This window comes from Schistocerca piceifrons, chromosome 2, assembly GCF_021461385.2.
Source record: "Schistocerca piceifrons isolate TAMUIC-IGC-003096 chromosome 2, iqSchPice1.1, whole genome shotgun sequence".
NCBI lineage: Eukaryota > Metazoa > Arthropoda > Insecta > Orthoptera > Acrididae > Schistocerca > Schistocerca piceifrons.
In genome coordinates, this window is record NC_060139.1 from 477,107,619 (window position 1) to 477,132,021 (window position 24,403).

Sequence of the window (24,403 nt, forward strand, 5' to 3'; positions counted from 1 at the left end):
CAGGAACCAGATACCAACCCCTTAATGTCCTTGAAAGCCTGTCTGGAGTTCGTGGTTTGATGGTGTGAGGTGGGATTATGATTGGTGCAGTACACCCCTGCATGTCTTTGACAGAGGAACTGTAACAGGTCAGGGGTATCGGGACATCATTTTGCACCAGTATGTCCGCCTTCTCAGGGGTGCAGTGGGTCCCACCTTCCTCCTGATGGATGATAATGCACGCCCCCACAGAGCTGCCATCGTGGAGGAGTACCTTGAAACAGAAGATATCGGGCGAATAGAGTGGCCTGCCTGTTTCCAGACCTAAACCCCACCGAGCACGTCTGGGATGCCCTTGGTTGATGTATCACTGCACTTATTCAAACCCGTACGACACTTCAGGAGCTCCGACAGGCACTGGTGCAAGAATGGGAGGCTATACCCTAGCAGCTGCTCGACCACCTGATCCAGAGTATGCCAACCCGTTGTGCGGCCAGGATACATGTGCATGGTGATCATGTCCCATATTGATGTCGGGGTGCATGCGCAGGAAACAGTGGCGTTTCGTAGCACATGTGTTTTGAGACGATTTTCTCAGCTTATCACCAATACCGTGGACTTACAGATCTGTGTCGTGTGTGTTCCCTACGCGCCTATGCTATTAGCGCCAGTTTTGTGTAGTGCCACATTGTGTGACACTACATTCTGCAATTATCCTTAATTTATGAGCATGAGTGTAGTTCACATGCATATATTTTATTTATTGTATTTATGAATTTAAAATAATGCTAATTAATTTTTTCAATTTTGTTTGCTAGTTCAAAGGGCAGTGGACAACATGTGAAGCAGAAGCAGCCTCAAGAGGTTAGTAATCTCGAAATTATTATTTTTGTTATAGACTCAGATTTGTATAGAACTGAAGAATTTTGTTGTATTTTAAAATTAATTTTTGTGTGGGTTACAGGATCTGAATTCTTGGCATAAGAGTGATTACAGTCATGTCATGACACTGAGATCTGTCATTGCCACCACATTTAATACTGGTTTTCTAATTGAAACCAATTAGGAAATGCACTTGTACGCCACTCATTATTTAGGAAACTTGTGCCCCCTGCCACTCTTGTGGGCCATATCTTTACTCATGAGAGAGAGGGGGGAGGGAGAGGGGGGGAGTAGGAGAAGGGCTGGGGTTTGTTGTAGATACTGGCATTAACAGATGAAGCACCTCAAAGTTGGGAATGTGAGCATCATAGTGTTAAGTCTTGAACCAGTTTGAATCGAAAAATTTTTGGTTGCTGATTTCCATATTTATTTGCTGATTGTCATAGTTCAAGAACAACTATACCCAAATTCTCCTTCAGAGACTGGAGCAACTGATGTTTATTGATGAGTATTGTGATGCAGTGAAAGTTAGTACAATAATTAAAAGCCTAAAACTACTACTATATTAGGGAATGGCAGCATTTAAATGTACGAATAAAAAGGAGCAAGACCAGAGTGGTAGGGTAGGAAGGTTATGGGCAGCATCTTCTGGGATGGAGGGAGTTTCATTCTGTTAGATTTTCTGGAATGTCAACAATTTACAAAGGCTGTCTGCCAAGTCCAGATAACTTTTGAAGCCGCTTTGTACATTGCATGATACGCACTCTGGGAAGAAGATAATCCTGCAGAACAATAATGTGTAACTTAACACAGTGTGTGTCACTGTGGAGAAAATTAGTTCATTTGGGTGGAAAGTCCTGTATGTACACCTTCTCTGCAATCTGATAATCCGAACTTGACATCCTTAGACTGTCAACCTTTTTGCTCTGTGATAAGAGAGACCGTCAGGTGGCTTGCGGAGTATGGATGTAGATGTAGATGTCGATTGGAAGACAGCTTGAAAGTAAACTGCTGTCAGAGGGAGCAGCCCACTCCACAAGAGAATTTTCAGAGTTACACAACAGTGGATGAAATAGATGTGAAGAAATGAAGACTGTATTGAAAAGTGGCATTAAAGTCAGTAGTTTATAGTGATGATCAGTGTTTGTTTAAATCAGGGGTGGCCAACATTTTCAGCAGGTGGTACAAATTTTTGAGAGGAGATGCCCTCGCAGGCTGCATTACCAGTTTTTACTTTGTGAAGCAAAACAAGCAAGAAATATTAATTCATTTTTTGAAGAAAATAAAACAAATCTGAGGAAAGAACATTTATTATATATTTTAATGAGATACAATGTCAGTGGGATGTATGGCATTGTTTGACTAAATTGAGTGAGCCAATGTTGATGTCAACTGAAGTTGTTGCTACACACAAGTTTTCCAAATGAACATCAGTAATTCATCTTCTCGTTTGTGATTTGATGTAATTCATTTGACTAAAAAGTTGTTCACATATGTGTTTTCAAATAATGAAACCATTTTTAAAGCATGTTTGTAAAATGCTGGATATTTCTTCTTGTCCAAGTGTATTTTATTGAACTTTTCCAAACCAACCTGGTTGAATTTCTATTTTAACTGTGCCTCACATTGCATTTTGCAGCATTTGATTTGTAACTGTCCCAGTATTTAAATTGTGTCTACAAAGAATGGTATAGCAAATACGGATAAAAGCAGACGATATTCCTTAAAATCGGTTTTCGAATCCATATTTGAAGTCAGATATCAAATACAATATTATGGAAATGGAAGAGGATGTAGATGAAGATGAAATGGGAGATAAGATACTGCGTGAAGAGTTTGACAGAGCACTGAAAGACCTGAGTCGAAACAAGGCCCCGGGAGTAGACAACATTCCATTAGAACTACTGATGGCCTCGGGAGAGCCAGTCATGACAAAACTCTACCATCTGGTGAGCACGATGTATGAGACAGGCGAAATTCCCTCAGACTTCAAGAAAAATATAATAATTCCAATCCCAAAGAAAGTAGGTGTTGACAGATGTGAAAATTACCGAACTATCAGTTTAATAAGTCACAGCTGCAAAATACTAACGCGAATTATTTACAGACGAATGGAAAAACTGATAGAAGCTGACCTCGGGGAAGGTCAGTTTGGATTCCGTAGAAATGTTGGAACACGTGAGGCAATACTGACCTTACGACTTATCTTAGAAGAAAGATTAAGAAAAGGCAAACCTACGTTTCTAGCATTTGTAGACTTAGAGAAACCTTTTGACAATGTTAACTGGAATACTCTCTTTCAAATTCTGAAGGTGGCAGGGGTAAAATACAGGGAGCAAAAGGCTATTTACAATTTGTACAGAAACCAGATGGCAGTTATAAGAGTTGAGGGACATGAAAGGGAAGCAGTGGTTGGGAAAGGAGTGAGACAGGGTTGTAGCCTCTCTCCGATGTTATTCAATCTGTATATTGAGCAAGCAGTAAAGGAAACAAAAGAAAAATTCGGAGTAGGTATTAAAATTCGTGGAGAAGAAGTAAAAACTTTGAGGTTCGCCGATGACATTGTAATTCTGTCAGAGACAGCAAAGGACTTGGAAGAGCAGTTGAACGGAATGGACAGTGTCTTGAAAGGAGGATATAAGATGAACATCAACAAAAGCAAAACGAGGATAATGGAATGTAGTCGAATTAAGTTGGGTGATGTTGAGGGAATTAGATTAGGAAATGAGACACTTAAAGTAGTAAAGGAGTTTTGCTATTTAGGGAGTAAAATAACTGATGATGGTTGAAGTAGAGAGGATATAAAATGTAGACTGGCAATGGCAAGGAAAGCGTTTCTGAAGAAGAGAAATTTGTTAACATCGAGTATAGATTTAAGTGTCAGGAAGTCGTTTCTGAAAGTGTTTGTATGGAGTGTAGCTATGTATGGAAGTGAAACATGGACAATAACTAGTTTGGACAAGAAGAGAATAGAAGCTTTCGATATGTGGTGCTACAGAAGAATGCTGAAGATTAGTTGGGTAGATCACGTAACTAATGAGGAGGTATTGAATAGGATTGGGGAGAAGAGAAGTTTGTGGCACAACTTGACTAGAAGAAGGGATCGGTTGGGAGGACATGTTTTGAGGCAAGGATCACAAATTTAGCATTGGAGGGCACCGTGGAGGGTAAAAATCGTAGAGGGAGACCAAGAGATGAATACCCTAAGCAGATTCAGAAGGATGTAGGTTGCGGTAGGTACTGAGAGATGAAGAAGCTTGCCCAGGATAGAGTAGCATGGAGAGCTGCATCAAACCAGTCTCAGGACTGAAGACCACAACAACAACATCAAAGAAGCGTATTTAATGACTGCCACTTATGTGATGACGTATAGCTTTGGCAGTTTATGAAAATCTGTGAAGTTTCTTGTTCGTAACTTTTGTTCTCAAAGTTTCATTTGGAATGCGGAAATAAGATCGTGCATGACATTAATCAGTTGACCTTTTCCTTACGGTCAAGTGTTATCATGTTATACCGACGAAGAACGCAGTGTAGGAAAGCCATTCTTTATTTTCGAATTCCAAGAGTCTCTTTGACTTGGTTTCAAAGAATGATTGTATTTCTTGCTTCAAATCAAAGTCTCTCTTAAACATTTTCATATGGGTTAGCCATCTTACTTCCACAGAATACTGCATGTTATCATACTTTGAATCCAAAAACATCAGGAATTCTTGGAACTAATAAGATTCAACCATTTCAACTTAATAAAGTTCACTGTTTTGACAACTACAGTGAAACCCTGCTTTTACACTTTTCAAGGGGCTCCAAAAAAGTGATGTAAAATGTGGAAAATTAACGTTTTAAGCTGTAAAAGTTATGTATAGGATCCTACCTTGCATTTTCGATCTTTGTACATAACGAGCATCGAAAGACTTGTCAGGGAATTGTCTATTATCTAGTAATGGTTTATTATCTAATAAAAACCGCTGATGTTACTGGAACTGATAACTCTCGAGAAAATAGGAACGTTTGATTCAATTTCCTACAACATAATCAATGGTTTTGAAAGCCTGCAGCTGTAATTCATTATTTAAGTAATGAAGTACTGCACTAGTCACGTATTTTTTCATGCTTAGCACGGCGCGTATTGAGAACTTTTTCTCGTTGTCAAGTGCAAATACGTAGATAAGTATTTTGTGTTGTGTTTTCATGTGTTCTGCATCTGTCCTGTAGTAGTTTTTAGGTTATGAGGTACTGTGCCTCCTCAGTTATGCAGAAAACCACACACATGCAAACTATCACTCACACTGTTTGTGTGACATCAGGGGATGGTGGGGGGGAATTTCGTAAATACTGCACAAATATGTTTTGCTCAGCATGAAAAAATTCCATAACTGATGCTGTGTTTATACTAAAAAGTAAGCATTTGAGCAACGCAAAAGTGAATGATGGTCTCAGCTAGCGCTACAAGTTGCCAAATGTTGAAACACGCTAAATATGATTCAACAAAGGTGTCACCATGATCACAACAATCACGAAAGTACATTTGTGCAGTAGACACAGTTTGGAAACGGTTGTGATTGGTCATAATATCTTTATTAGAACAAACCTAGTTACTTCCATCAGCTACGAAACCAAGTAGAGCTTGGCAGTGGCGGGAGATACGGCACGAATTGTTCCAACTGTAACACATTTACCGATTCAAATCTACTGAATATAGCACTCTGGTGTAAAGAAACTTAAGCATGTAATATTTACAAACACTACTGGACAGCCAACACCTCTTTTAATGTGAGGTTTAGAGATGTTCCACACTGTGATGCATACTTATTTGATTTTAAAGTTATCATATCAAGAAATTCCTCTCAGAAAAATGGCAAGAAATTTCTAGAGGGGAAAAAATTTGCAGGAACTCTAGGACCAAATGGTAGGAGTGATGTTTTAGCATTAACATGGATTCTTTCTCTGTATAGAAAACTTTGGCTGATATGGAGTAACTGCAGGCATATTATAAATATTAGCATCTGATTCTGAATTAGAAATATATTCTACACTATTTGACTCAACTTCATCAAAACTGAGTTGTATTTGGTGATCACTGGTGCCTCTGGAAGTTCTTCTGTGAACATTCTCTGCATATGGACCTCCTCCAAATTGAAGCTGCTGATGTCAAACGCACCTTCAAAGGAATATGTTCTATCCTGGGTTCCCCTTATGGCTTTATGACTTAAATTGTAGGAGAAACATTTCTTTATATTATGGGATTGCAATTGTTGTATAAGTATGTAAAATATGATGTAGAAGCAAGAAGGCAGATTAAAAGTATTTATTGAGTGCAGTGTTATAATTCGGAAACTGCAGGGTGTTCCATTTCTATTACAACCACACACATGGGATTTTGTGTGCTGGCCACCGGAGCCGCACTGCTCGACCGAATACATCCCATGTCTCCCTGTTAATCCTGCACTATGTTCCATTTCACCCAGTGTCATTTGAACAGTAAAACAATCATCACAAGTGTAGCAGTGAAGCTTGCGAATGCAACAATGGCAAGATCGAATTACTCCATTCCTCAACAAGTGTTTATTTACGATTCATATGAGCGTACAGTGTCTGCTTGTATTGTCTGGAGATAGTTTGAACAGAGGTTTCCAGATGTTTGAATTCAGAGTTGTGATGCAATTTTCATGAAATGGGAAGTGTTCATGGCAAGAAATGATGACATAATGCTCTCAGGAACTCATCTCGATGACATTGTAGCTGCCTGGAAAATTCGCCTAAAAAGTCTCTTGGACATCTTTCACAGCAAACGCAAATTTCTTGCACCTCTGTACAAGGGGATGATAAGCTACTTGGGCTAAAGCCATATCAAGTAACAGTTGTGCAAGAATTTAAACCTATTGATGCCGCACACAGGATTAGATTTTGCAAATGGCTTCTGAAACAAGTGCATGACAGTGAAATTGGTCGTTTCCTCATTCTGTTTTCAGACAATATTAAGTTCATTTATACAAGTATGAGAATTCCCAAACTGTCAATGTTGGAGTGCTGATAGACCTACTCTGCTTAATGATCAATCAATAGGAGTGTTGTATACAGTTAGTGGTGACAGAATAATAGGCCCGGTTTGTTTTAATGATGCTGGTAACAGTGAAAGATATGTGCAAAACACTGATATGTGCAAAACACTTAGCAACTGTTTTTAATGAATTGAGTAAGAGAATAGAACATCGTGTTCTTGGTCTTTTAACAGGATTCAGTAAGGGCTCATATGGCAAGTGTTTCTTTGCATACAACTCACGATGTGCTCCATGGCAGTTATTAGCAACAATATGTAGCTCACTTGAAGCCCCGATTTAACCCTGTATGATTTCTGTTTGTGAGGAGCACTACAAGGATAAAGTGTACACAACAAATCTGCAATCATCACAGTAACCAAGGATAATATCTGAGTGTCAGTTAATTCCATTTCTCAAAGAGAATTATGTCGTGATGAATAATTTTGTGAGTAGATGTCAGAAATATGTGGAAGTAAAATAACTTGTGCATTTGTTTGCAATTGAAATACAGTAAGACCGCAATAATCCGGCACTTGATAATTCATCAGACCTGATAGTATGGCACTCATCAAAAATTTTTCCTCATTTCTTAGTTCGGCACTGATGAGACCGTCCCGTTATGGCAATGATTGCTAAATTCAACCCCAATGGGACCTGAGGAGTACAGCACAAAGGACTTTAAGAAGAATAAAGACAGAATAACTGCCTTAGTATGTGGAAGTGCTTCAGGTGGTCATTAAACGGCTTTGTTTATGATTGGGAAATATCTGAAACGTAGACCTCTAAAAATTGTGACACATATGCCGGTTACTTAAGGTGCACAGACTAATGCTTGGATGAAAGCAGAGTTGTTCAAAGACTGGTTCTTTTACCATTTCATTCCAGATGTGAAACAAAATTTTGAAAGAAACAGGCCTACCTACCAATTCGAATGCGGCTCTCATCCTTACAATTTGAGCTCAACCTCCAGAATTGGTGCTTGTGTCAGATAATATTTTTCACACACATCTTTATGTTAATGTTACATCACTATGTCAACCCAGGGACCACGGGCTCATAAAGAATTTAAAATGTAGGTACAGAGGAATGTTTGTGCAAAAGCTGCTAAGCTTAGAATATAAAGAGTTCCAACTCAGTTTTAACATTAAAGATGCTCTTTTCACAGCTGCAATTGCTTGGACCTCTGTAAAATATCCCACTTTGCACAGGGCCTGGAGAAAACTGTGGCCTAAACTGATCGAAGAAGGCGAGATGGAAAGAGGTGTAAATGATTATGAGGTGATAACTGATCACTCTAAAATTGTATGAGTGAGAAATTCTGCATTAAATAATCAACTGAGTGCCTTTTTAGCAGGAGAAGTTGACGAATGGATTGACATTATCAAAAATTTAGGTATTGAAGATGGGATGACTGACGATATGATACTGCGAAGAGTCTTCAGTCCACAGAGGCACCAGAAACTGAGAATGATGAAGAAGAAATGTCTACAACTCATATCTCTTGAACTGAAGCTTCAGAAGCCTTAAGCACTCTTGTAAAATTCACTGAGAGGAGCCAACTGTACAATGCTTCTGATGTCCTGAATTTGCACGTCTTAACAATAATTTTTGTTAAAGAAAGGGGCTCAGTCCAAAAACAAGTTAGTTTTTGCAATGTTCAAGAAGGCTTAGAAGAAAATTTCATTTAAACCACTAGCAGTAGACTGTTACATTCCATGCCATCGACAGCCTCGGATATCTGTGCTGTCCCTGAAGATAATTAACTGCACAAATCCTTGTAATAGTTTTTATTAATTAGCTTGCTTTATCTTTTCAAATCAGTATTGTGTATTTTATTTAGTAACTGGTGTACAAGAAATTATTAAGTATATTGAACTTTTCTAAAATTTTAAGCCTTAAACCATTTAAATAGGGCAGTAATGTATTCAACTTTTTATTCTGTTTTGTTTTTACATAAAAGTAATATGCATTTCAGTTTTTTATTCTGTAACCACTTCTGTTGTCTTTGCTAAATAAGTTAGTTTACTTGTTTCCTTAGATAGTGCTACAGTTTTTAATAGCTTTTTAAAAGAACCTCGATAATTTGGCATATTTGATAATCTGACATTGACAGATCCCTGAACATGCTGGATTATTGAGGTCCTACTGTATTATGGTAAATTTGTGGGAAATTAAGATTATGTATGTATTTTTGCCCACATGAGACAAAAAATCTCATTTCACAGTGATTTGCACTATGTGCAGTGAAACTGGAGTAAGATTGTTGTTAACATATCTATATTACAAGTAGATTAATTTTGTAAATGTGAAGCCTTACAGCAAAATTCGGCACAGTCTGTGCACTGCAAACTACTACTACAACTTCCCATCCTCTACGCCACTCTCTGCTCACAAAAGCTGATCTTGCTATACTAACATCTGAATCAGCTTCTGTAGAATTGCCTTTAACATCTGAGCACAATGCTATATTTTAGAAACTGTTTGACAAGTGTAAGTGTCAAATAAATACTGAGCTTTCATAACTATGTAATACAACTTGCACAGAAGTATTTGTTTACAATTGAAGTATTATGTTAAATCAAGGAAAAATTAGGTTTATACATCTCTCTCTCTCTCTCTCTCTCTCTCTCTCTCTCTCTCTTTCACACACACACACACACACACACACACACACACACACAAAAAGGGCAAAAGTAATTTCAGACATTTGCTCTAGATACAGTGTAACTGGAGACAGATTACTGCATTACACTATAAAACCATAATAAATTGACTTAATTTTGTAAATGTAAAGATTTACCAGCAAAATTGACACACTCCATGCACTGAAACTGAGAGTGCTTTGTGGTTACTTTATCAACCAGAAAATACAAGTGCTTCCATCTTGACAATACAGTGTAAGTTCATTGTAGTTGCTTTGTTGACCACAGATTGTTACCACGCAGTAGTTACCATCCAGTAGTTGAATACTACAGAATCATTTACAGGTAACAGATTTCAGAAATTTTGAACCTTATGTGATGTGGTTAAAATATTGACCATAAACATATAAAGGATTAAAAATAAAACACTCAACTACTAGCTCCATGAACAGTCTGTTGCATTACAAATTTGGAGACCATTATTTAACTTAACAAGCTCAAACTGGTTGCATCTATGGTTTTGATGCTTGTTAGTTATCCTCTTTGTAGATGTCTGCCCCCATCTTCAAATAAAAATTATTTGAATTGAATATTATCAATATAACATTATGTGGAGTAATGTCAGTGACCCAGTTAAACTGTCAGAACAGGTAAAGTAAATTAATGCCAGTAATTGAAACTTGTTGTCTGAGAATACTTATATTCTTCTTTTAGTACTTATATTCTTCTTTTTCATGGCTTTTATCCCTTGTCTTCATGGGGTCTGCATATTAATTTCCAGGTGTGTCAATGTTAACTGTAGAGGATGGCCCTTCCAGTCACTCCACCACCACTCACCTTCCTGGGCCAGACCGAATTTTTGTACTCCCGCTTTTACACTTTTCAGGGGACTTAAAAATGGCGTAAAATGTGGGAAATAATGTTTTAAGCTGTAACAGTTACGTATAGGATACCCCCTTGCATTTTCACACTTTGTTTGTGCACATAATATGCATCAAAATACTCATGTCAGGGACTTGTTTATTATCTGATAATGGTTTATCATCTAATAAAAACTGCCGATATAATGAGAACTGTTAATTGGGACACAGAAACATTTGACACAATGTCATACGTCATTATCGATGCTTTTGGAACACCTGCAGCTGTCGCTCATTATTTAAATAACGTAGCATTGCATCAGTTAGATATTTTTTCATGCTTAGCACAGTGCGTTTCGAGAATTTTTTCTTGATATCAAGCGCAAATATTTACATAAGTATTTTGTATGGTGTTGGCATATGTGATGATGTACATCTCTAGAACTGTAGTAACATCACAAAAAATACATACGTAAATATTTCACTTAACGGTGAGAACGTATCCTTGAAACATGTCTCGCTCAGCATGAGAATATGCGTAATTCGCGCTGTGTTTAAACCAAAAACATTTGAGCAACACAAACTGAATGAAGGTGTCAACTAGCACTATAAGCGTCCAAAAGACGAAACGCTAAACATAGTTGACAGAGGCGTGATGACGATTAAAACAATCGCAAAACTGTGCATGCACTGTAGAGACAGTTTGGAAATGGTTGTGATTGGTCATGATACCTTTATTTGTATGAACCCAGCAACCACCATGCAGAGTAGATTTTGGCAGCGGCAGGAGCTACAGCATGAATTGTTCAAACTTTTACATGTTTACCAGCTTAAACCCAATAAGCAGAGCACCCTGGTGTCAAGAAACTTAACCACATAATATTTGGAAACACTACTTGAGGCCAACATCATGCCAGCATCATTTTACGTCAGTTTTTTTTCCACTAACATTTTTTCGTAAATTGCGGGAAAATTATAAATATTTTGACACAAAATTGGGTGTGAATTAACATTGTGGACATAGGAAATTTGATGAAAGTGATAAAAAAATGTTGTAAATGACAGGAAGAATGTTAATTCTGGGAATGTAAAAGTTTGGTTATACTGTATCTGCATCTATTGTTATCCTGTGTGAAAGTATGTAAATGTTTCCTAAATGTTTGCGTATTGTGTAACAGAACAGATCTGGGTACCCATCCAGTATTCAGCTAGTTAGATGTGTGGAAACTGCATACAGGCTGCCTGGTACCCTGGCCCTCATAGTTAATCTGTCTGGTTGGTTTGATCTGGTGTCCGCACTTAAGTGAATCCTGGGAATGCCATACTATTATGTGCACCTATCCAGGCAGGTTCATCAGAGAAAACTTATAAAATGTCTAAATGAGAAATTGATTAAACATTCTAATCCGAAGAAGGAAAGTAAATTTAAGTCAGTTGTTAATAGAAGGAACATTTACCAGCGATTGCACTGTAAACACTAAATAATCATTGAAAATGTAACTGTATGTTTTATGTAATAATAGGGGATCAACAATGTTTTTGTGGATAGTACTTTTACATGCATAAATTTATGTAATGTTAAACTACGTAGCACCATTGGGTGCAAACATATTTTTTTCCAATCCTTAGCATTATTGTAATTGCTGGTAGTATGTGAGCAGTAGTCATAAAGTTTTGATTATCAATGTAAAAAAATTAGTTATGTAATTAATTTTTTGTTTGTTTACAGGTATGTGCCTGCAGTCCTGGTACACATTGAAATCCCTATGCCATAGTACTGTAGAACGTGGCAAGAGAATGCAAAATAAAATGGCACTACCCTTTGATAAAGTGCTGTATCATACAGTACTTATTTTTCTATATTTAAAGGGAAATAATACTGCAAGTGTCTGTGTGGAATTGGTGAAAGTTTACAGCAACAATGCACAATCTTACTGGGACACGGTGGTTAGGTGGCACAGACACTCCCAGTTTAGTTGAACAAGTCTGAATGAAAGAATGAAGTGGCTAACCATCTCTCTTCGAAGAACCAGTAATCACATGAAAAGTACAGGTCCTGCTGCTTAAAGACCACAATCGAGGCAGTAGAGCAAAAAGTAAATTCAATCATGGATCAGTTTTCAACATCATGAACAACATTTTGAAAAGGAAAATTGTGCCTGCCCACTAGATTCCACAACTGCTGATATTGATTTTAAAAAATCCTGCTGAACTGAGGCTTCAGTGAAATTGTTCTAGCTGTGTCAGGCCAATCCACATGACTTCTTTAGCCCGCCTAATCACCATGTTCTGGGTGTATCACGGGGGGGGGGGGGGGATTGCCATGGTGTAGTGCTAACAGATTATGCTGGTAGGGATGCAAACTGTCACAGATAAGTACTGCCAAAATTTCCTGACGGGCGTACAGCAAGCTGTTAGGGGAAGCTGTACAAGGGGGTGTTTTTGCTCAAGGATGATGCTCAGCTTATCTTGCACAGGACACAGTCTCAGATGCTACTTCTTTGCTTATCAGATTTGGTCTCATTTCCCAGATCCTCCTATTGTAGGATCCTGTGACTTAATCTTTCTTCAGATGAAGCAACAATTGTGTAGTCAGAATTTCCAGAGTAACAACAAGATTATTTTCGAGGTAGAACATTTCCCGATCATTCAAAATGTTGACTACTATAACCAAGGTCTCTGCCAAGTCATCCATGATTGGGAAAAATGACTCACATTGAGGGGTGAATAAGGAGGGGGGGGGGGGGGAAGAGAGAGAGAGAGAGAGAGATAGAGAGAGAGAGAGAGAGAGAGAGAGACTGTCATCAAGTTTGATGGTCACAGCCAGATGGGTAGTTACTTAAAACTTTGTCTTTGCCTGTACTTGTTTCCCTACACACACACACACACACACACACACACACACACACACACACACACATATATATATATATATATATATATATATATATATATATATATATATATATATATATATATATATATAAGTATATATATATAAGATGATGTGACTTACCAAATGAAAGTGCTGGCAGGTCGACAGACACACAAACATACACACAAAATTCAAGCTTTCGCAACAAACTGTTGCCTCGTCAGGAAAGAGAGAAGGAGAGGGAAAGACGAAAGGATGTGGGTTTTAAGGGAGAGGGTAAGGAGTCATTCCAATCCCGGGAGCGGAAAGACTTACCTTAGGGGGAAAATAGGACGGGTATACACTCGCGCACACACACACACATCCATCCACACATATACAGGCACAAGCAGACATATTTCAAGACAAAGAGTTTGGGCAGAGATGTCAGTCGAGGCAGGAGTGCAGGGGCTAAGATGTTGTTGAATGACAGGTGAGGTGTGAGTGGCGGCAACTTGAAATTAGCGGAGATTGAGGCCTGGTGGGTAACGGGAAGAGAGGATATATTGAAGAGCAAGTTCGCATCTCCGGAGTTCGGCCTGTCTGACGTTTGGCATTACCCCCAAAGGCCTCACACTTAAAGTTCCCATCTCTGGCTGCAACCCTTCTTTCCATCAGTCCCTATACCAGTTCCAAACTGAACAATCCATTGCCCTCACCCACCTAATCCTTCACCTACACATCAACTCAGCCAATGAACACACCCATCAACTCCTATCCTTAATAAAAGTCCTTAATCTTTCCTCTCCCACGTCCACACCGGCTGTTCAGAGCATCCTCCTACAGGCCAACCGTAAATTAGAACAGCATGCCACCCTCCACCTCAAAAAACTATCCAATCTCCTAGTTTCCCACCTCCGGAAAGGCAACTCGCTCACCCTTCACAACCTTTCCAGCAAACCTCAACCTCCTCTCATTGCACACCAACCCAATCTCTCCCATCTACTCAGTCTCCCACTTCCAGCTCCACTCTCTCCAAAACCTCAAAATTCCAATCAACACAACCTGGAACCACAACACCCTAATTCAGTAGTTAACCTTTCCTCCAAACCTCTCTCCCAATCCGAAACCTCTGTCCTATCCAAAGGCCTCACCTTCAGCCCCACTCCCAGATTCAACCAAACAGCCCTCGTCAAAGATTTACTGTCCTACACCCATACTCTCTGCTGGAAATATCACTTTGCCACGAAGAAAAATGATCCTAATCCTACTCCTAATGATCCAACTCCCCAAGACACCATCCAAATTGAACCCTGCCTGGAACAGTTCCGTCCTCCGTCACAGCGGGACCCACCTTCTCTTCCTCAAAATCACCCTCTCCAAACCTTCCAGGAATTTCTGACTTCCAGCCTTGCATCTCAATCCTTCTTAAAAAACCTTAATCCTACTCCCAACATCACCACTGCTGAAGCCCAGGCTATCCGTGATCTGAAGGCTGACCGATCCATCGTCATTCTTCCGGCGGACAAGGGTTCCACAACCGTGGTACTTGATCGTCGGGAGTATGTGGCTGAGGGACTGCGTCAGCTTTCAGACAACACCACATACAAAGTTTGCCAAGGTAACCCCATTCCCGATGTCCAGGCGGAGCTTCAAGGAATCCTCAGAACCTTAGGCCCCCTGCAAAACCTTTCACCTGACTCCATCAACCTCCTGACCCGACCGACACCCCGCACCCCTACCTTCTACCTTCTTCCTAAAATCCACAAACCCAATCATCCCGGCCGCCCCATTGTAGCTGGTTACCAAGCCCCCACAGAACGCATCTCTGCCTACGTAGATCAACACCTTCAACCCATTACATGCAGTCTCCCATCCTTCATCAAAGACACCAACCACTTTCTCGAACGCCTGGAATCTTTACCCAATCTGTTACCCCCGGAAACCATCATTGTAACCATTGATGCCACTTCCTTATACACAAATATTCCACACATCCAGGGCCTCACTGCGATGGAGCACTTCCTTTCACGCCGATCACCTGCCACCCTACCTAAAACCTCTTTCCTCATCACCTTAGCCAGCTTCATCCTGACCCACAACTTCTTCACTTTTGAAGGCCAGACATACCAACAATTAAAGGGAACAGCCATGGGTACCAGGATGGCCCCCTGGTACGCCAACCTATTCATGGGTCGCTTAGAGGAAGCCTTCTTAGTTACCCAGGCCTGCCAACCCAAAGTTTGGTACAGATTTATTGATGACATCTTCATGATCTGGACTCACAGTGAAGAAGAACTTCAGAATTTCCTCTCCAACCTCAACTCCTTTGGTTCCATCAGATTCACCTGGTCCTACTCCAAATCCCATGCCACTTTCCTTGACGTTGACCTCCACCTGTCCAATGGCCAGCTTCACACGTCCGTCCACATCAAACCCACCAACAAGCAACAGTACCTCCATTATGACAGCTGCCACCCATTCCGCATCAAACGGTCCCTTCCCTACAGCCTAGGTCTTCGTGGCAAACGAATCTGCTCCAGTCCGGAATCCCTGAACCATTACACCAACAACCTGACAACAGCTTTCGCATCTCGCAACTACCCTCCCGACCTGGTACAGAAGCAAATAACCAGAGCCACTTCCTCATCCCCTCGAACCCAGAATCCCCCACAGAAGAACCACAAAAGTGCCCCACTTGTGACAGGATACTTTCCGGGACTGGACCAGACTCTGAATGTGGCTCTCCAGCAGGGATACGACTTCCTCAAATCCTGCCCTGAAATGAGATCCTGTCCCATGCACCCTCCCACCACCACCTACTCCAGTCCTGTAACCCGGAAGGTGTACACGATCAAAGGCAGAGCCACATGTGAGAGCACCCACGTGATCTACCAACTGACCTGCCTACACTGTGACGCATTCTATGTGGGAATGACCAGTAACAAACTGTCCATTCGCATGAATGGACACAGGCAGACAGTGTTTGTTGGTAATGAGGATCACCCTGTGGCTAAACATGCCTTGGTGCACGGCCAGCACATCTTGGCACAGTGTTACACCGTCCGGGTTATCTGGATACTTCCCACTAACACCAACCTATCCGAACTCCGGAGGTGGGAACTTGCTCTTCAATATATCCTCTCTTGCCGTTATCCACCAGGCCTCAATCTCCGCTAATTTCAAGTTGCCGCCACTCACACCTCACCTGTCATTCAACAACATCTTTGCCCCTGCACTCCTGCACTCGACTGACATCTCTGCCCAAACTCTTTGTCTTCAAATATGTCTGCTTGTGTCTGTATATGTGTGGATGGATATGTGTGTGTGTGTGTGTGTGTGTGTGTGCGAGTGTATACCCGTCCTATTTTCCCCCTAAGGTAAGTCTTTCCGCTCCCGGGATTGGAATGACTCCTTACCCTCTCCCTTAAAACCCACATCCTTTCGTCTTTCCCTCTCCTTCCCTCTTTCCTGATGAGGCAACAGTTTGTTGCGAAAGCTTGAATTTTGTGTGTATGTTTGTGTTTGTTTGTGTGTCTGTCGACCTGCCAGCACTTTCATTTGGTAAGTCACATCATCTTTGTTTTTAGATATATTTTTCCTACGTGGAATGTTTCCCTCTATTATAATCATTCATTCATATATATATATATATATATATATATATATATATATATATATATATATATATACACACACATCTCTTCTCTCTTTTCTGTTAAAACAGTTCTTATCATGTAATTTCATAAGTGTTTCAGCACTACTTTACTACCTCTGATTATTCCACAAAACTGGGAATGTTAATCTAATCTGTTCTTTCCTATGCGTGTGCTGCCACTTCACAATATCAACTGTCTGGTGAGTGTTAGCTCACTTTAAATAACATATCCTTTCAACAACCATTTTGTATAATATTACTTTTGTTAGCTTTATTATGGTATATCTCAAAATTTGTAACTATAGCTGTATTATCTCATTATCTCTCTTTGCATATTTTTTTGTTCACATACATTTGTCTATAGTTATACATTGTATCATACATATTAATGTATTGTTGTTGGTTCTTGAAATATTAACCATAATGCACTTTTTCTTGCTTATAGTGTCATGCAATCTTTCTATAGTTTCACATATTTAGTTTGCTTGCATTATATTGCCTCATCATTTTATACTGTTCAAATTGTAAAAATGAATTGTGTTTCTGTTGAAGCTGCCTCTTTATATTCTGTTGAAGCTGCCTCTTTATATGAAAAGTTACCCTAAAATGTTTAAAAATTGCTGGATTGTGATTTTTTTAAGGATATCATTTTACAGCAGAATGTTTAAATAGTGTGCTGCAAGAAACACCATAGTCACTGCAAGCTGTTCAGTTGCTGTCAGTTACAGTGTCTAAAAAAAGTATTTCCACTTGAGGTTTCGTTGTGTTTTCAAATTGTAACTCTCCATCTTTAGTGTTTGCATGTAGCATTAGGGTATTCTCCTGACCTTGCCATGACCCATTTTTGGTCAACAGATTTAGATATTTAAGGGATTATCTTGAAAATGATATTTGATCCAGACACCCACGAAGATCCATTATTGAGAACAGTGGCTTTTGTTCTTTGAGAATGATTAAATTATAAGATTTTACATGACTTTTCATGTCAGGACAGCCTACAGTTCTTTCTAATTGAGGAACAAGATTCAGCATGTGTGAAAAGCTATTTGAATGATACAAAGTCAATGATGTCAAAATCAGTATTTGACACATAGATTGACAGTTAAATGTCTCTCTTCCCTAATTATGATTACTAAACAAAAAGTTTGGGTGAGACAATATCAACTTCATTCTTTGCAAGTAACTACTTCACAAAAGGCATGTACGAAATCCGAAGCGCACTTAAGGCACACGTTTCGTAAGGCAGCCTGAATGCTGATCCTTCTGTATGAATCCTAACAGCTGTATGTAGTGCCATATAATTTCTCTCACTACACAAAAGAGAAAGAAACCATGTGTGGATATTGCTGAGTACCCAAAAGTGGGTTGGGTTTACATGATAAAGCATTATTGTACATCGTCACAGTGAGTTATTTTGTAAATGATTCACTTTCTGGTTTGAATGAACACATTGACGCATAAACTGTGGAGACGAATACTTTGAAATGATGTGTAAGTTCGGTTTTGAATGTGCTTTTTCTCAAACACTGATAGCAACTCTATATGAATTGTGTGCTGTAATTGTGTACTTCAGTTAACCATTTCGGCACACTTGAATGGTTATCAGGATGATTTACACACAGTGTTATTAGAGTAACCACCAAAAATTGAAAAGTAAAACATTCACTTTTAAGTTTTTTTTTGCATTTAAAATTATTGATGACCAAACTAATGTTAACTATTGTTTCATAGTGCTTTTAAGAAGCTAGTTCTTTTCTTAAAAATTTGTGCAGCTAACAGAAAAAGGAGACCAACACAAAAAATATTTTGCATTCATTTATTACAAAGACAAAACAGATTTATAGTTAATATATTTTGTTGCAAGCTATACCATTCCTCCTCATGCTTCGATGATGGAGAATTTGGCATTGTTTTTCCTTAGCAAGTATCTGAGCCATGTAAGCTCTTCTATTCTGAATAAGTGCATAAGTAATTTAGGTATAATGTGCAGTCCGTGTACACAGTAGGCAATTTGTACACTGTTCGTGTGTTATAGGTGGGCCCTCTTCTTCAGAATTGGAAACGGCACGGCCACAGACAGTGGGCGAGGAAGAACTGCAGCTACAGCTAGCTCTGGCCATGTCCCGCGAGGAAGCTGAACAAGAGGAACAGCGACGCCGTTCAGACGATGTCAGGCTACAACTTGCTTTATCACAGTCAGAAGAAGAGTTCAAGTAAGTGACCTTCAAAATTGTCAGACAAACTTGTATAATAACTCTTAATAATATGTTTACTGTGGAGTTTACTAGAGCACAGTTTTTTTTTTTTTTTTTTTTTTTCTACATTTCTGTATCCTTCTCACTGAAAATTAGATGTTATCCACAACATGAACTGAATCCACCAAAAGATTCGTATTCACTGTTTACCACTAACAATCTGATGACTACCTGAGTATTATTAATCACTGTTGAACTGGCATTGTGGGCACACATAGAAGTTGAGTGGTTTGTATCTTGATCTTGTTTGACAAAAAAATTCAAAATGATATATCCTTGAAACCTTCTGACTTGCTTTCTCTTCACATTGTCCCTCTCACCAGCTCCAGTGCATAACCTGTTTTCTGAATCGCAATATTCACGCTTACACTAGTGTCAACTGCACATTCTTTGGCTCTTTTCACAGTTGGATTGCCAAGCTTAACCATTGTTTTAGTGGATAAATACTTCACTAAATTTGTTGTCTTGCGGAATGGCTAACCAGTACTTACCTTGAGGACTCAAAGTTGTTAGTATTACTGATAGACACGACACAAAAGTACAAAAGACTATCCTACCTTTTGGGGCTATTAGTCCTTACAGTGAGGAGGGAAGTGATGTAGGTTGCAAAAGGATAGAAAGTAAAGGAAGAGCAAGTCAGTCAGACCACACAGTGGATAGGGACCCATATTTTAGGAGGGTGAAGGGAGGTGTAAACTCAGAACAGTGAGTAATGACGGGGTTTTATACGGGGTACAAAGATAGAAAATGTTCAAACATGTTGGGTCCTGTAAACTGATATGGTCTTCCTATAGAGATCAGCATCAGGCATTTGATGCTCGCTCGAATTGCTCAGGGCATGTGCTACGCAAAAGCCTGGCAGATTTCAGTACAAGGTGTATATGCCCCAGGAAATCTGGGAAAACACGGGAATATTTTCATCCAGAGAAATCCCGGGAATGTTTTAAAGTTTTGGGAATTTTTCCTTGTTCTAGTTTTCAGTTATATTTTTGTAACTTTGACTGACTAGAAGTGAGACTCTAACAAAGAATTTTACTTACACTTGCCACTGTAGAATAATACTGCAGCAGTAACACATAAATGAAAGAATAACCCCAAAATAAAACTTTAGCTGCAAAGAAAATATGTTGGAGGATTTAGGACAGAGACGGTACAATACTTTGTAAAAACAAACTGCTTTAGATGAGTGTGACATCACAACTGTTAATATTTATAAGAGGTCATGGGAAAATATTGCGAATGGTGGTTTGAAATGCATTACTTTCAAAGTAAATTTCTGTTTACGCAAGATGAATTATGTTATGTGTGAGAATTTGTGATGAATTTCTAGAATCTTGGAGTGTTTGGCTCTCATTCAGAACTTAACACTTTGATGACCCACCGCTTAGAAAAATTTTGGGCCCAGAAGATCAGCCATTATTTAAAATTTTAATGGCACATTTGTGTTTGATATATGTTAAAGGGTAACACACATTAAAATAGACTATGCTTCAAGGTTAGTTTATTGTATTTTAGTTCTTTCATACATTACAAATTGTGGAATGATGATGGAAAAAAGTATAATTATACTTGAAAAAGGTGTGAGATGAGTTCTTGAGCAATTTCACACGTATTGGCTTTTCCCTGGAAAAGTTGAAGTACTTGATGTAACATGTATTCAGCCACCCACAGAATGTTCAATGCAGTGAAATTTATAAGTCTCGTTTCAGAAATATTCAGTTGTTGCAATTTAAGCTGTGCTCTTAGAATCCTGCCTAGCCACACCCTCTGAAAAAAACAGCACAGAATTTTTGACGACTAATATTGTATGTGAAAGCTTAGCTTTTCTGGTAGCTGTGCTTTATGTGCATTAATTCGAACCACTAATTTTTCCTATTTGTGTGTTTGTGCTACTTAAAGAGTGACGTTGCTATTGACTACGTCACATGTCCTATGCTCTCAATATCTGCTGTCGTTGACTGGCGAGATCATGAATGTGAGCTATGACTGGCTGACAAAAGCGCATTACAATCCCTGTTTCAGTGCTTCAGAAGCTACCGTGCTGTATTTGGTGGAATTCGTATTTATACATTCGTAATACGAAATGCGCGGTGTACATGTTGCCGCATTCAGAGATCCTTCCGAAATGCATTGCTTTTTTTGTGGGTTTTGTTTCCTAAAGTGCTAGGAAATTCTACAACAGTGTATGGAATCTTTACAGTTCAGAGGATTTATAAGTTTTACAGTTGCAGAGGGAAACTATATCATCTTGTAAGACAGAAAAAAATCTACTTTCATCTGGGGTACGGTGCTTTTTCACCTGGGGAAAAGTATATTTTTAGCCAGAAAATCCAGGAATTTTTTCCTTTGGGTTCAGGGAGCTATTGCACTCGACTTCCTTTAGGTTCATTCAAGCATCGCATGCTCAAATGGCCCAACCACATACCGTAGTTACTTGATTGCCACTCACAAGAGAGAGGCAAAGACACGGCTAACCGATTTGGTTTTGATTGGGCTGGTCACCTGTTGACGACCTGAAATGAAAGACTGGAAGATGTTTTGGCTCAACTAGCCCTGTTTTTGAGAAAACCAGCCCTAAAGTTCATGACATGCAAGCGACTCACAACTGACGGGATCAATAGGTAATTCAAAACTAAGCATTTTTCTTTTTGTATAATGTTTGCAAATCCATAGAAATGGGGGAAAGAGACTTTTTTGACTGCTTGTTATGTATCCATAACCTTCAAGCTGTGAAAAGAAGGCACCGCTGGCGTAGCAACCAGGGCATTCTGGCTGGGAAACCTGTGGTAAAGTACCAAATACTCCCCCCCCCCCCCACCCTCATGAAATTGACAGGAATAGGAAGGGTAATAAGGTAAGTAAATCAATAAGGAAAAGTAACAAGGCAGGCAAATAAATTTTTTATCACGTGGATTAGTAAAGAATAAAATTTTAAGCGTAATTTTATGAAAACAATATTCTGAGTGAGAGTATTGTAAAGACAAGCATTCAATACATATTTTGACATAAGGGAGAGGGGAAAAACCCCTTTTCATTGGCAGTACACATAAAATAATGCATTCGTACGTGGTGCAAAATTCCAAAACAGTGTCTAGAATATTGTTGTTTGTAATTTTCCTGTGTTTATAAGGAACTATGAAGAGGTTAGTTGTTAAACCAACTCGTTAAAAATGTTTATATCAGTTGGTCCAAAATCAATAAATCGACATATGGAATTAAATAAACATATCTTAAGAACAATTTAAAAATATACAATGCTGATAACAATTTCTGGTCGATAATGGATTCTTGGAGTGAACAGAGCAGTACTGTACGATAGAAGGTTTTTAGATGGCAAGGATCAACCAACTTGCACGATTGAAGTAATAAGACGCAATCTGCACACCTGTTTGCAATCCATGTGAGGGGAGATGATGGAGCGAAAATATCTATCATTTTAGGTTTTGCGCAAATGACCTGCCAAATATGATCCTAATCATTTGGCCATGGCTGAGGCCTTCCCCTTGCCAGTTGCCCGCTGCAGTAGCATGGCGCATGAACATGAATCAAAGTATAGCGTCAAAGTGAAACTTGATTTGAAAGAACACGTCTGGAGTTCAAAAGATGATGATCAGCAGTGTTTGGAAGTGGTAAGCGCTCTGTTCTCCTGCATTGCAGGTCCATCACCACATATCTGAAGACGCATGTGTGCAACAAGGGTTAGTTCTGAAATATTACCAGTTTCTATGTAAGCAGTGGTAACTAAAAGTGTGTAGAAAGGTTATGGCAGATATGTGGGTCGATGCATATTGGGAAAGGAATTAACCTATCTATTACTGCACACTTCATGAAGATTAGGCAGAATAAAATATGGTATTGGTGACAACCTGCTTTTCTGAGAAGAAAAAATGTGGGGAATTTATTAAGAATTGCCTTGAAGAAACTTTACTTAATATGAGAGTAAATCTACAGCATCTTGTTAAGATTTCAATTGTCACTGGCCACGACACTAGTACTTGCAAGGCATTGCAATCCTTTCAGTGTTATGCACACATTACACATGTTTTGAACACTGTTTTGAAACACCTTTTTGCTGATGATTACGTGAAAAATGAGGTTGCAGTGGTTTACTTCGTTATTTATGCTACCAGAGACACAGTCCATTTCACGAAGAATAATGGTGATGTGAATTCAGTACAGAAATGGTTGAAACAAGAAATAGAGACTAGATGGATGAGCTCATTTAGAATGCTGTAGCCAGTGGTTAGGCAGTACAATAAAATCATGAAAATGATTCCAGAGAAAGGTTTCTCCAAAAAACTTTCTGGTTATGGCCATGCTGCAAAATAACTCGTAACATTTGTAGAGCTATTCAGAGATGGAATAGAAATACTTGAAGGTGAGACATATCCTACCATTCAGTTTGTGTTGTTATGGGTGCATAAACTGAAAAATCATTGTAACTTGGGGCCTGAGGATATAGAAGTATGTCTTACTTACAGCAGACCCAGTTTTTCCATTTGACGCATGCTCTGTGTCCAGCAAATGAAAATTGTATTTAATTGCAGATCACCATTTTCTGTGTAACATATGTTTGACAGTGCAGTACAACTGCCATATTATCGTCTCTTAACTGTAGACACTACTAGTGCTGAACCAATGCTGCCTCCATCTCATAGAACAGAACGTCAAAATTCAGACATTGCATACAGTAGCAACAATTCTGTGGCTGCTCTTTCAGTTATTAAAATTATTTCCATTTCTCATAGAAATGAGATGTTAAATACAGTGCATCAAATTTGTGATGAAAAAATAGTTCCAGTAAGTTAAAACACAGTTATAATGTTTCTGTTTTTGTGATATCTGTAAGGGTTTATTTCGAACAACCACAAGCATGTCATCCGTGCTCACCAATCAAAATATGTGGTCTCTGTTTTCGGAGTGGCTAGACTGTGGGCCATGTCATACTCAATCTACCTTTGATTTGTGTGTAACCCAGATGGATAGTGGTAATGACGGCAATCCACTTGTGAGGTGGATGCATAACCGTATTCTTACCCAAGTTATCTAATTTACCAGAAGAATGTTCTCTGTTTCCGTCTCAAATGTGACTAGCATAAGAAATTACAGTCAGCAAGGAACCTTTATTTCAGACAGATAACCAGACTTGACCTGAAAGGAGTCAATGATATCCTGACAATTGATTGTAATTAGACCACTAACGGAGAATAATTTGGAGACAAATTCATTTCTGTT

The 24,403-nt window shown here is 39.0% G+C and overlaps 1 protein-coding gene across 7 annotated transcripts in view; it reads left to right on the forward strand.

Moving 5' to 3' along the window:
* The window catches only part of LOC124774954 (epsin-2), a 148,328-nt gene that overhangs the window by 76,636 nt on the left and 47,289 nt on the right, over positions 1 to 24,403 (forward strand). For 5 of the 7 annotated variants that reach the window (XM_047249663.1, XM_047249668.1, XM_047249666.1 and 2 more), the window contains exons 7-8: positions 798 to 843; positions 18,949 to 19,126. In XM_047249663.1, the coding sequence (XP_047105619.1) occupies positions 798 to 843; positions 18,949 to 19,126 (224 nt within the window). The remainder of the gene's footprint in view (positions 1 to 797; positions 844 to 18,948; positions 19,127 to 24,403) is intronic. The other 2 variants (XM_047249667.1, XM_047249669.1) reach the window with 1 other exon arrangement.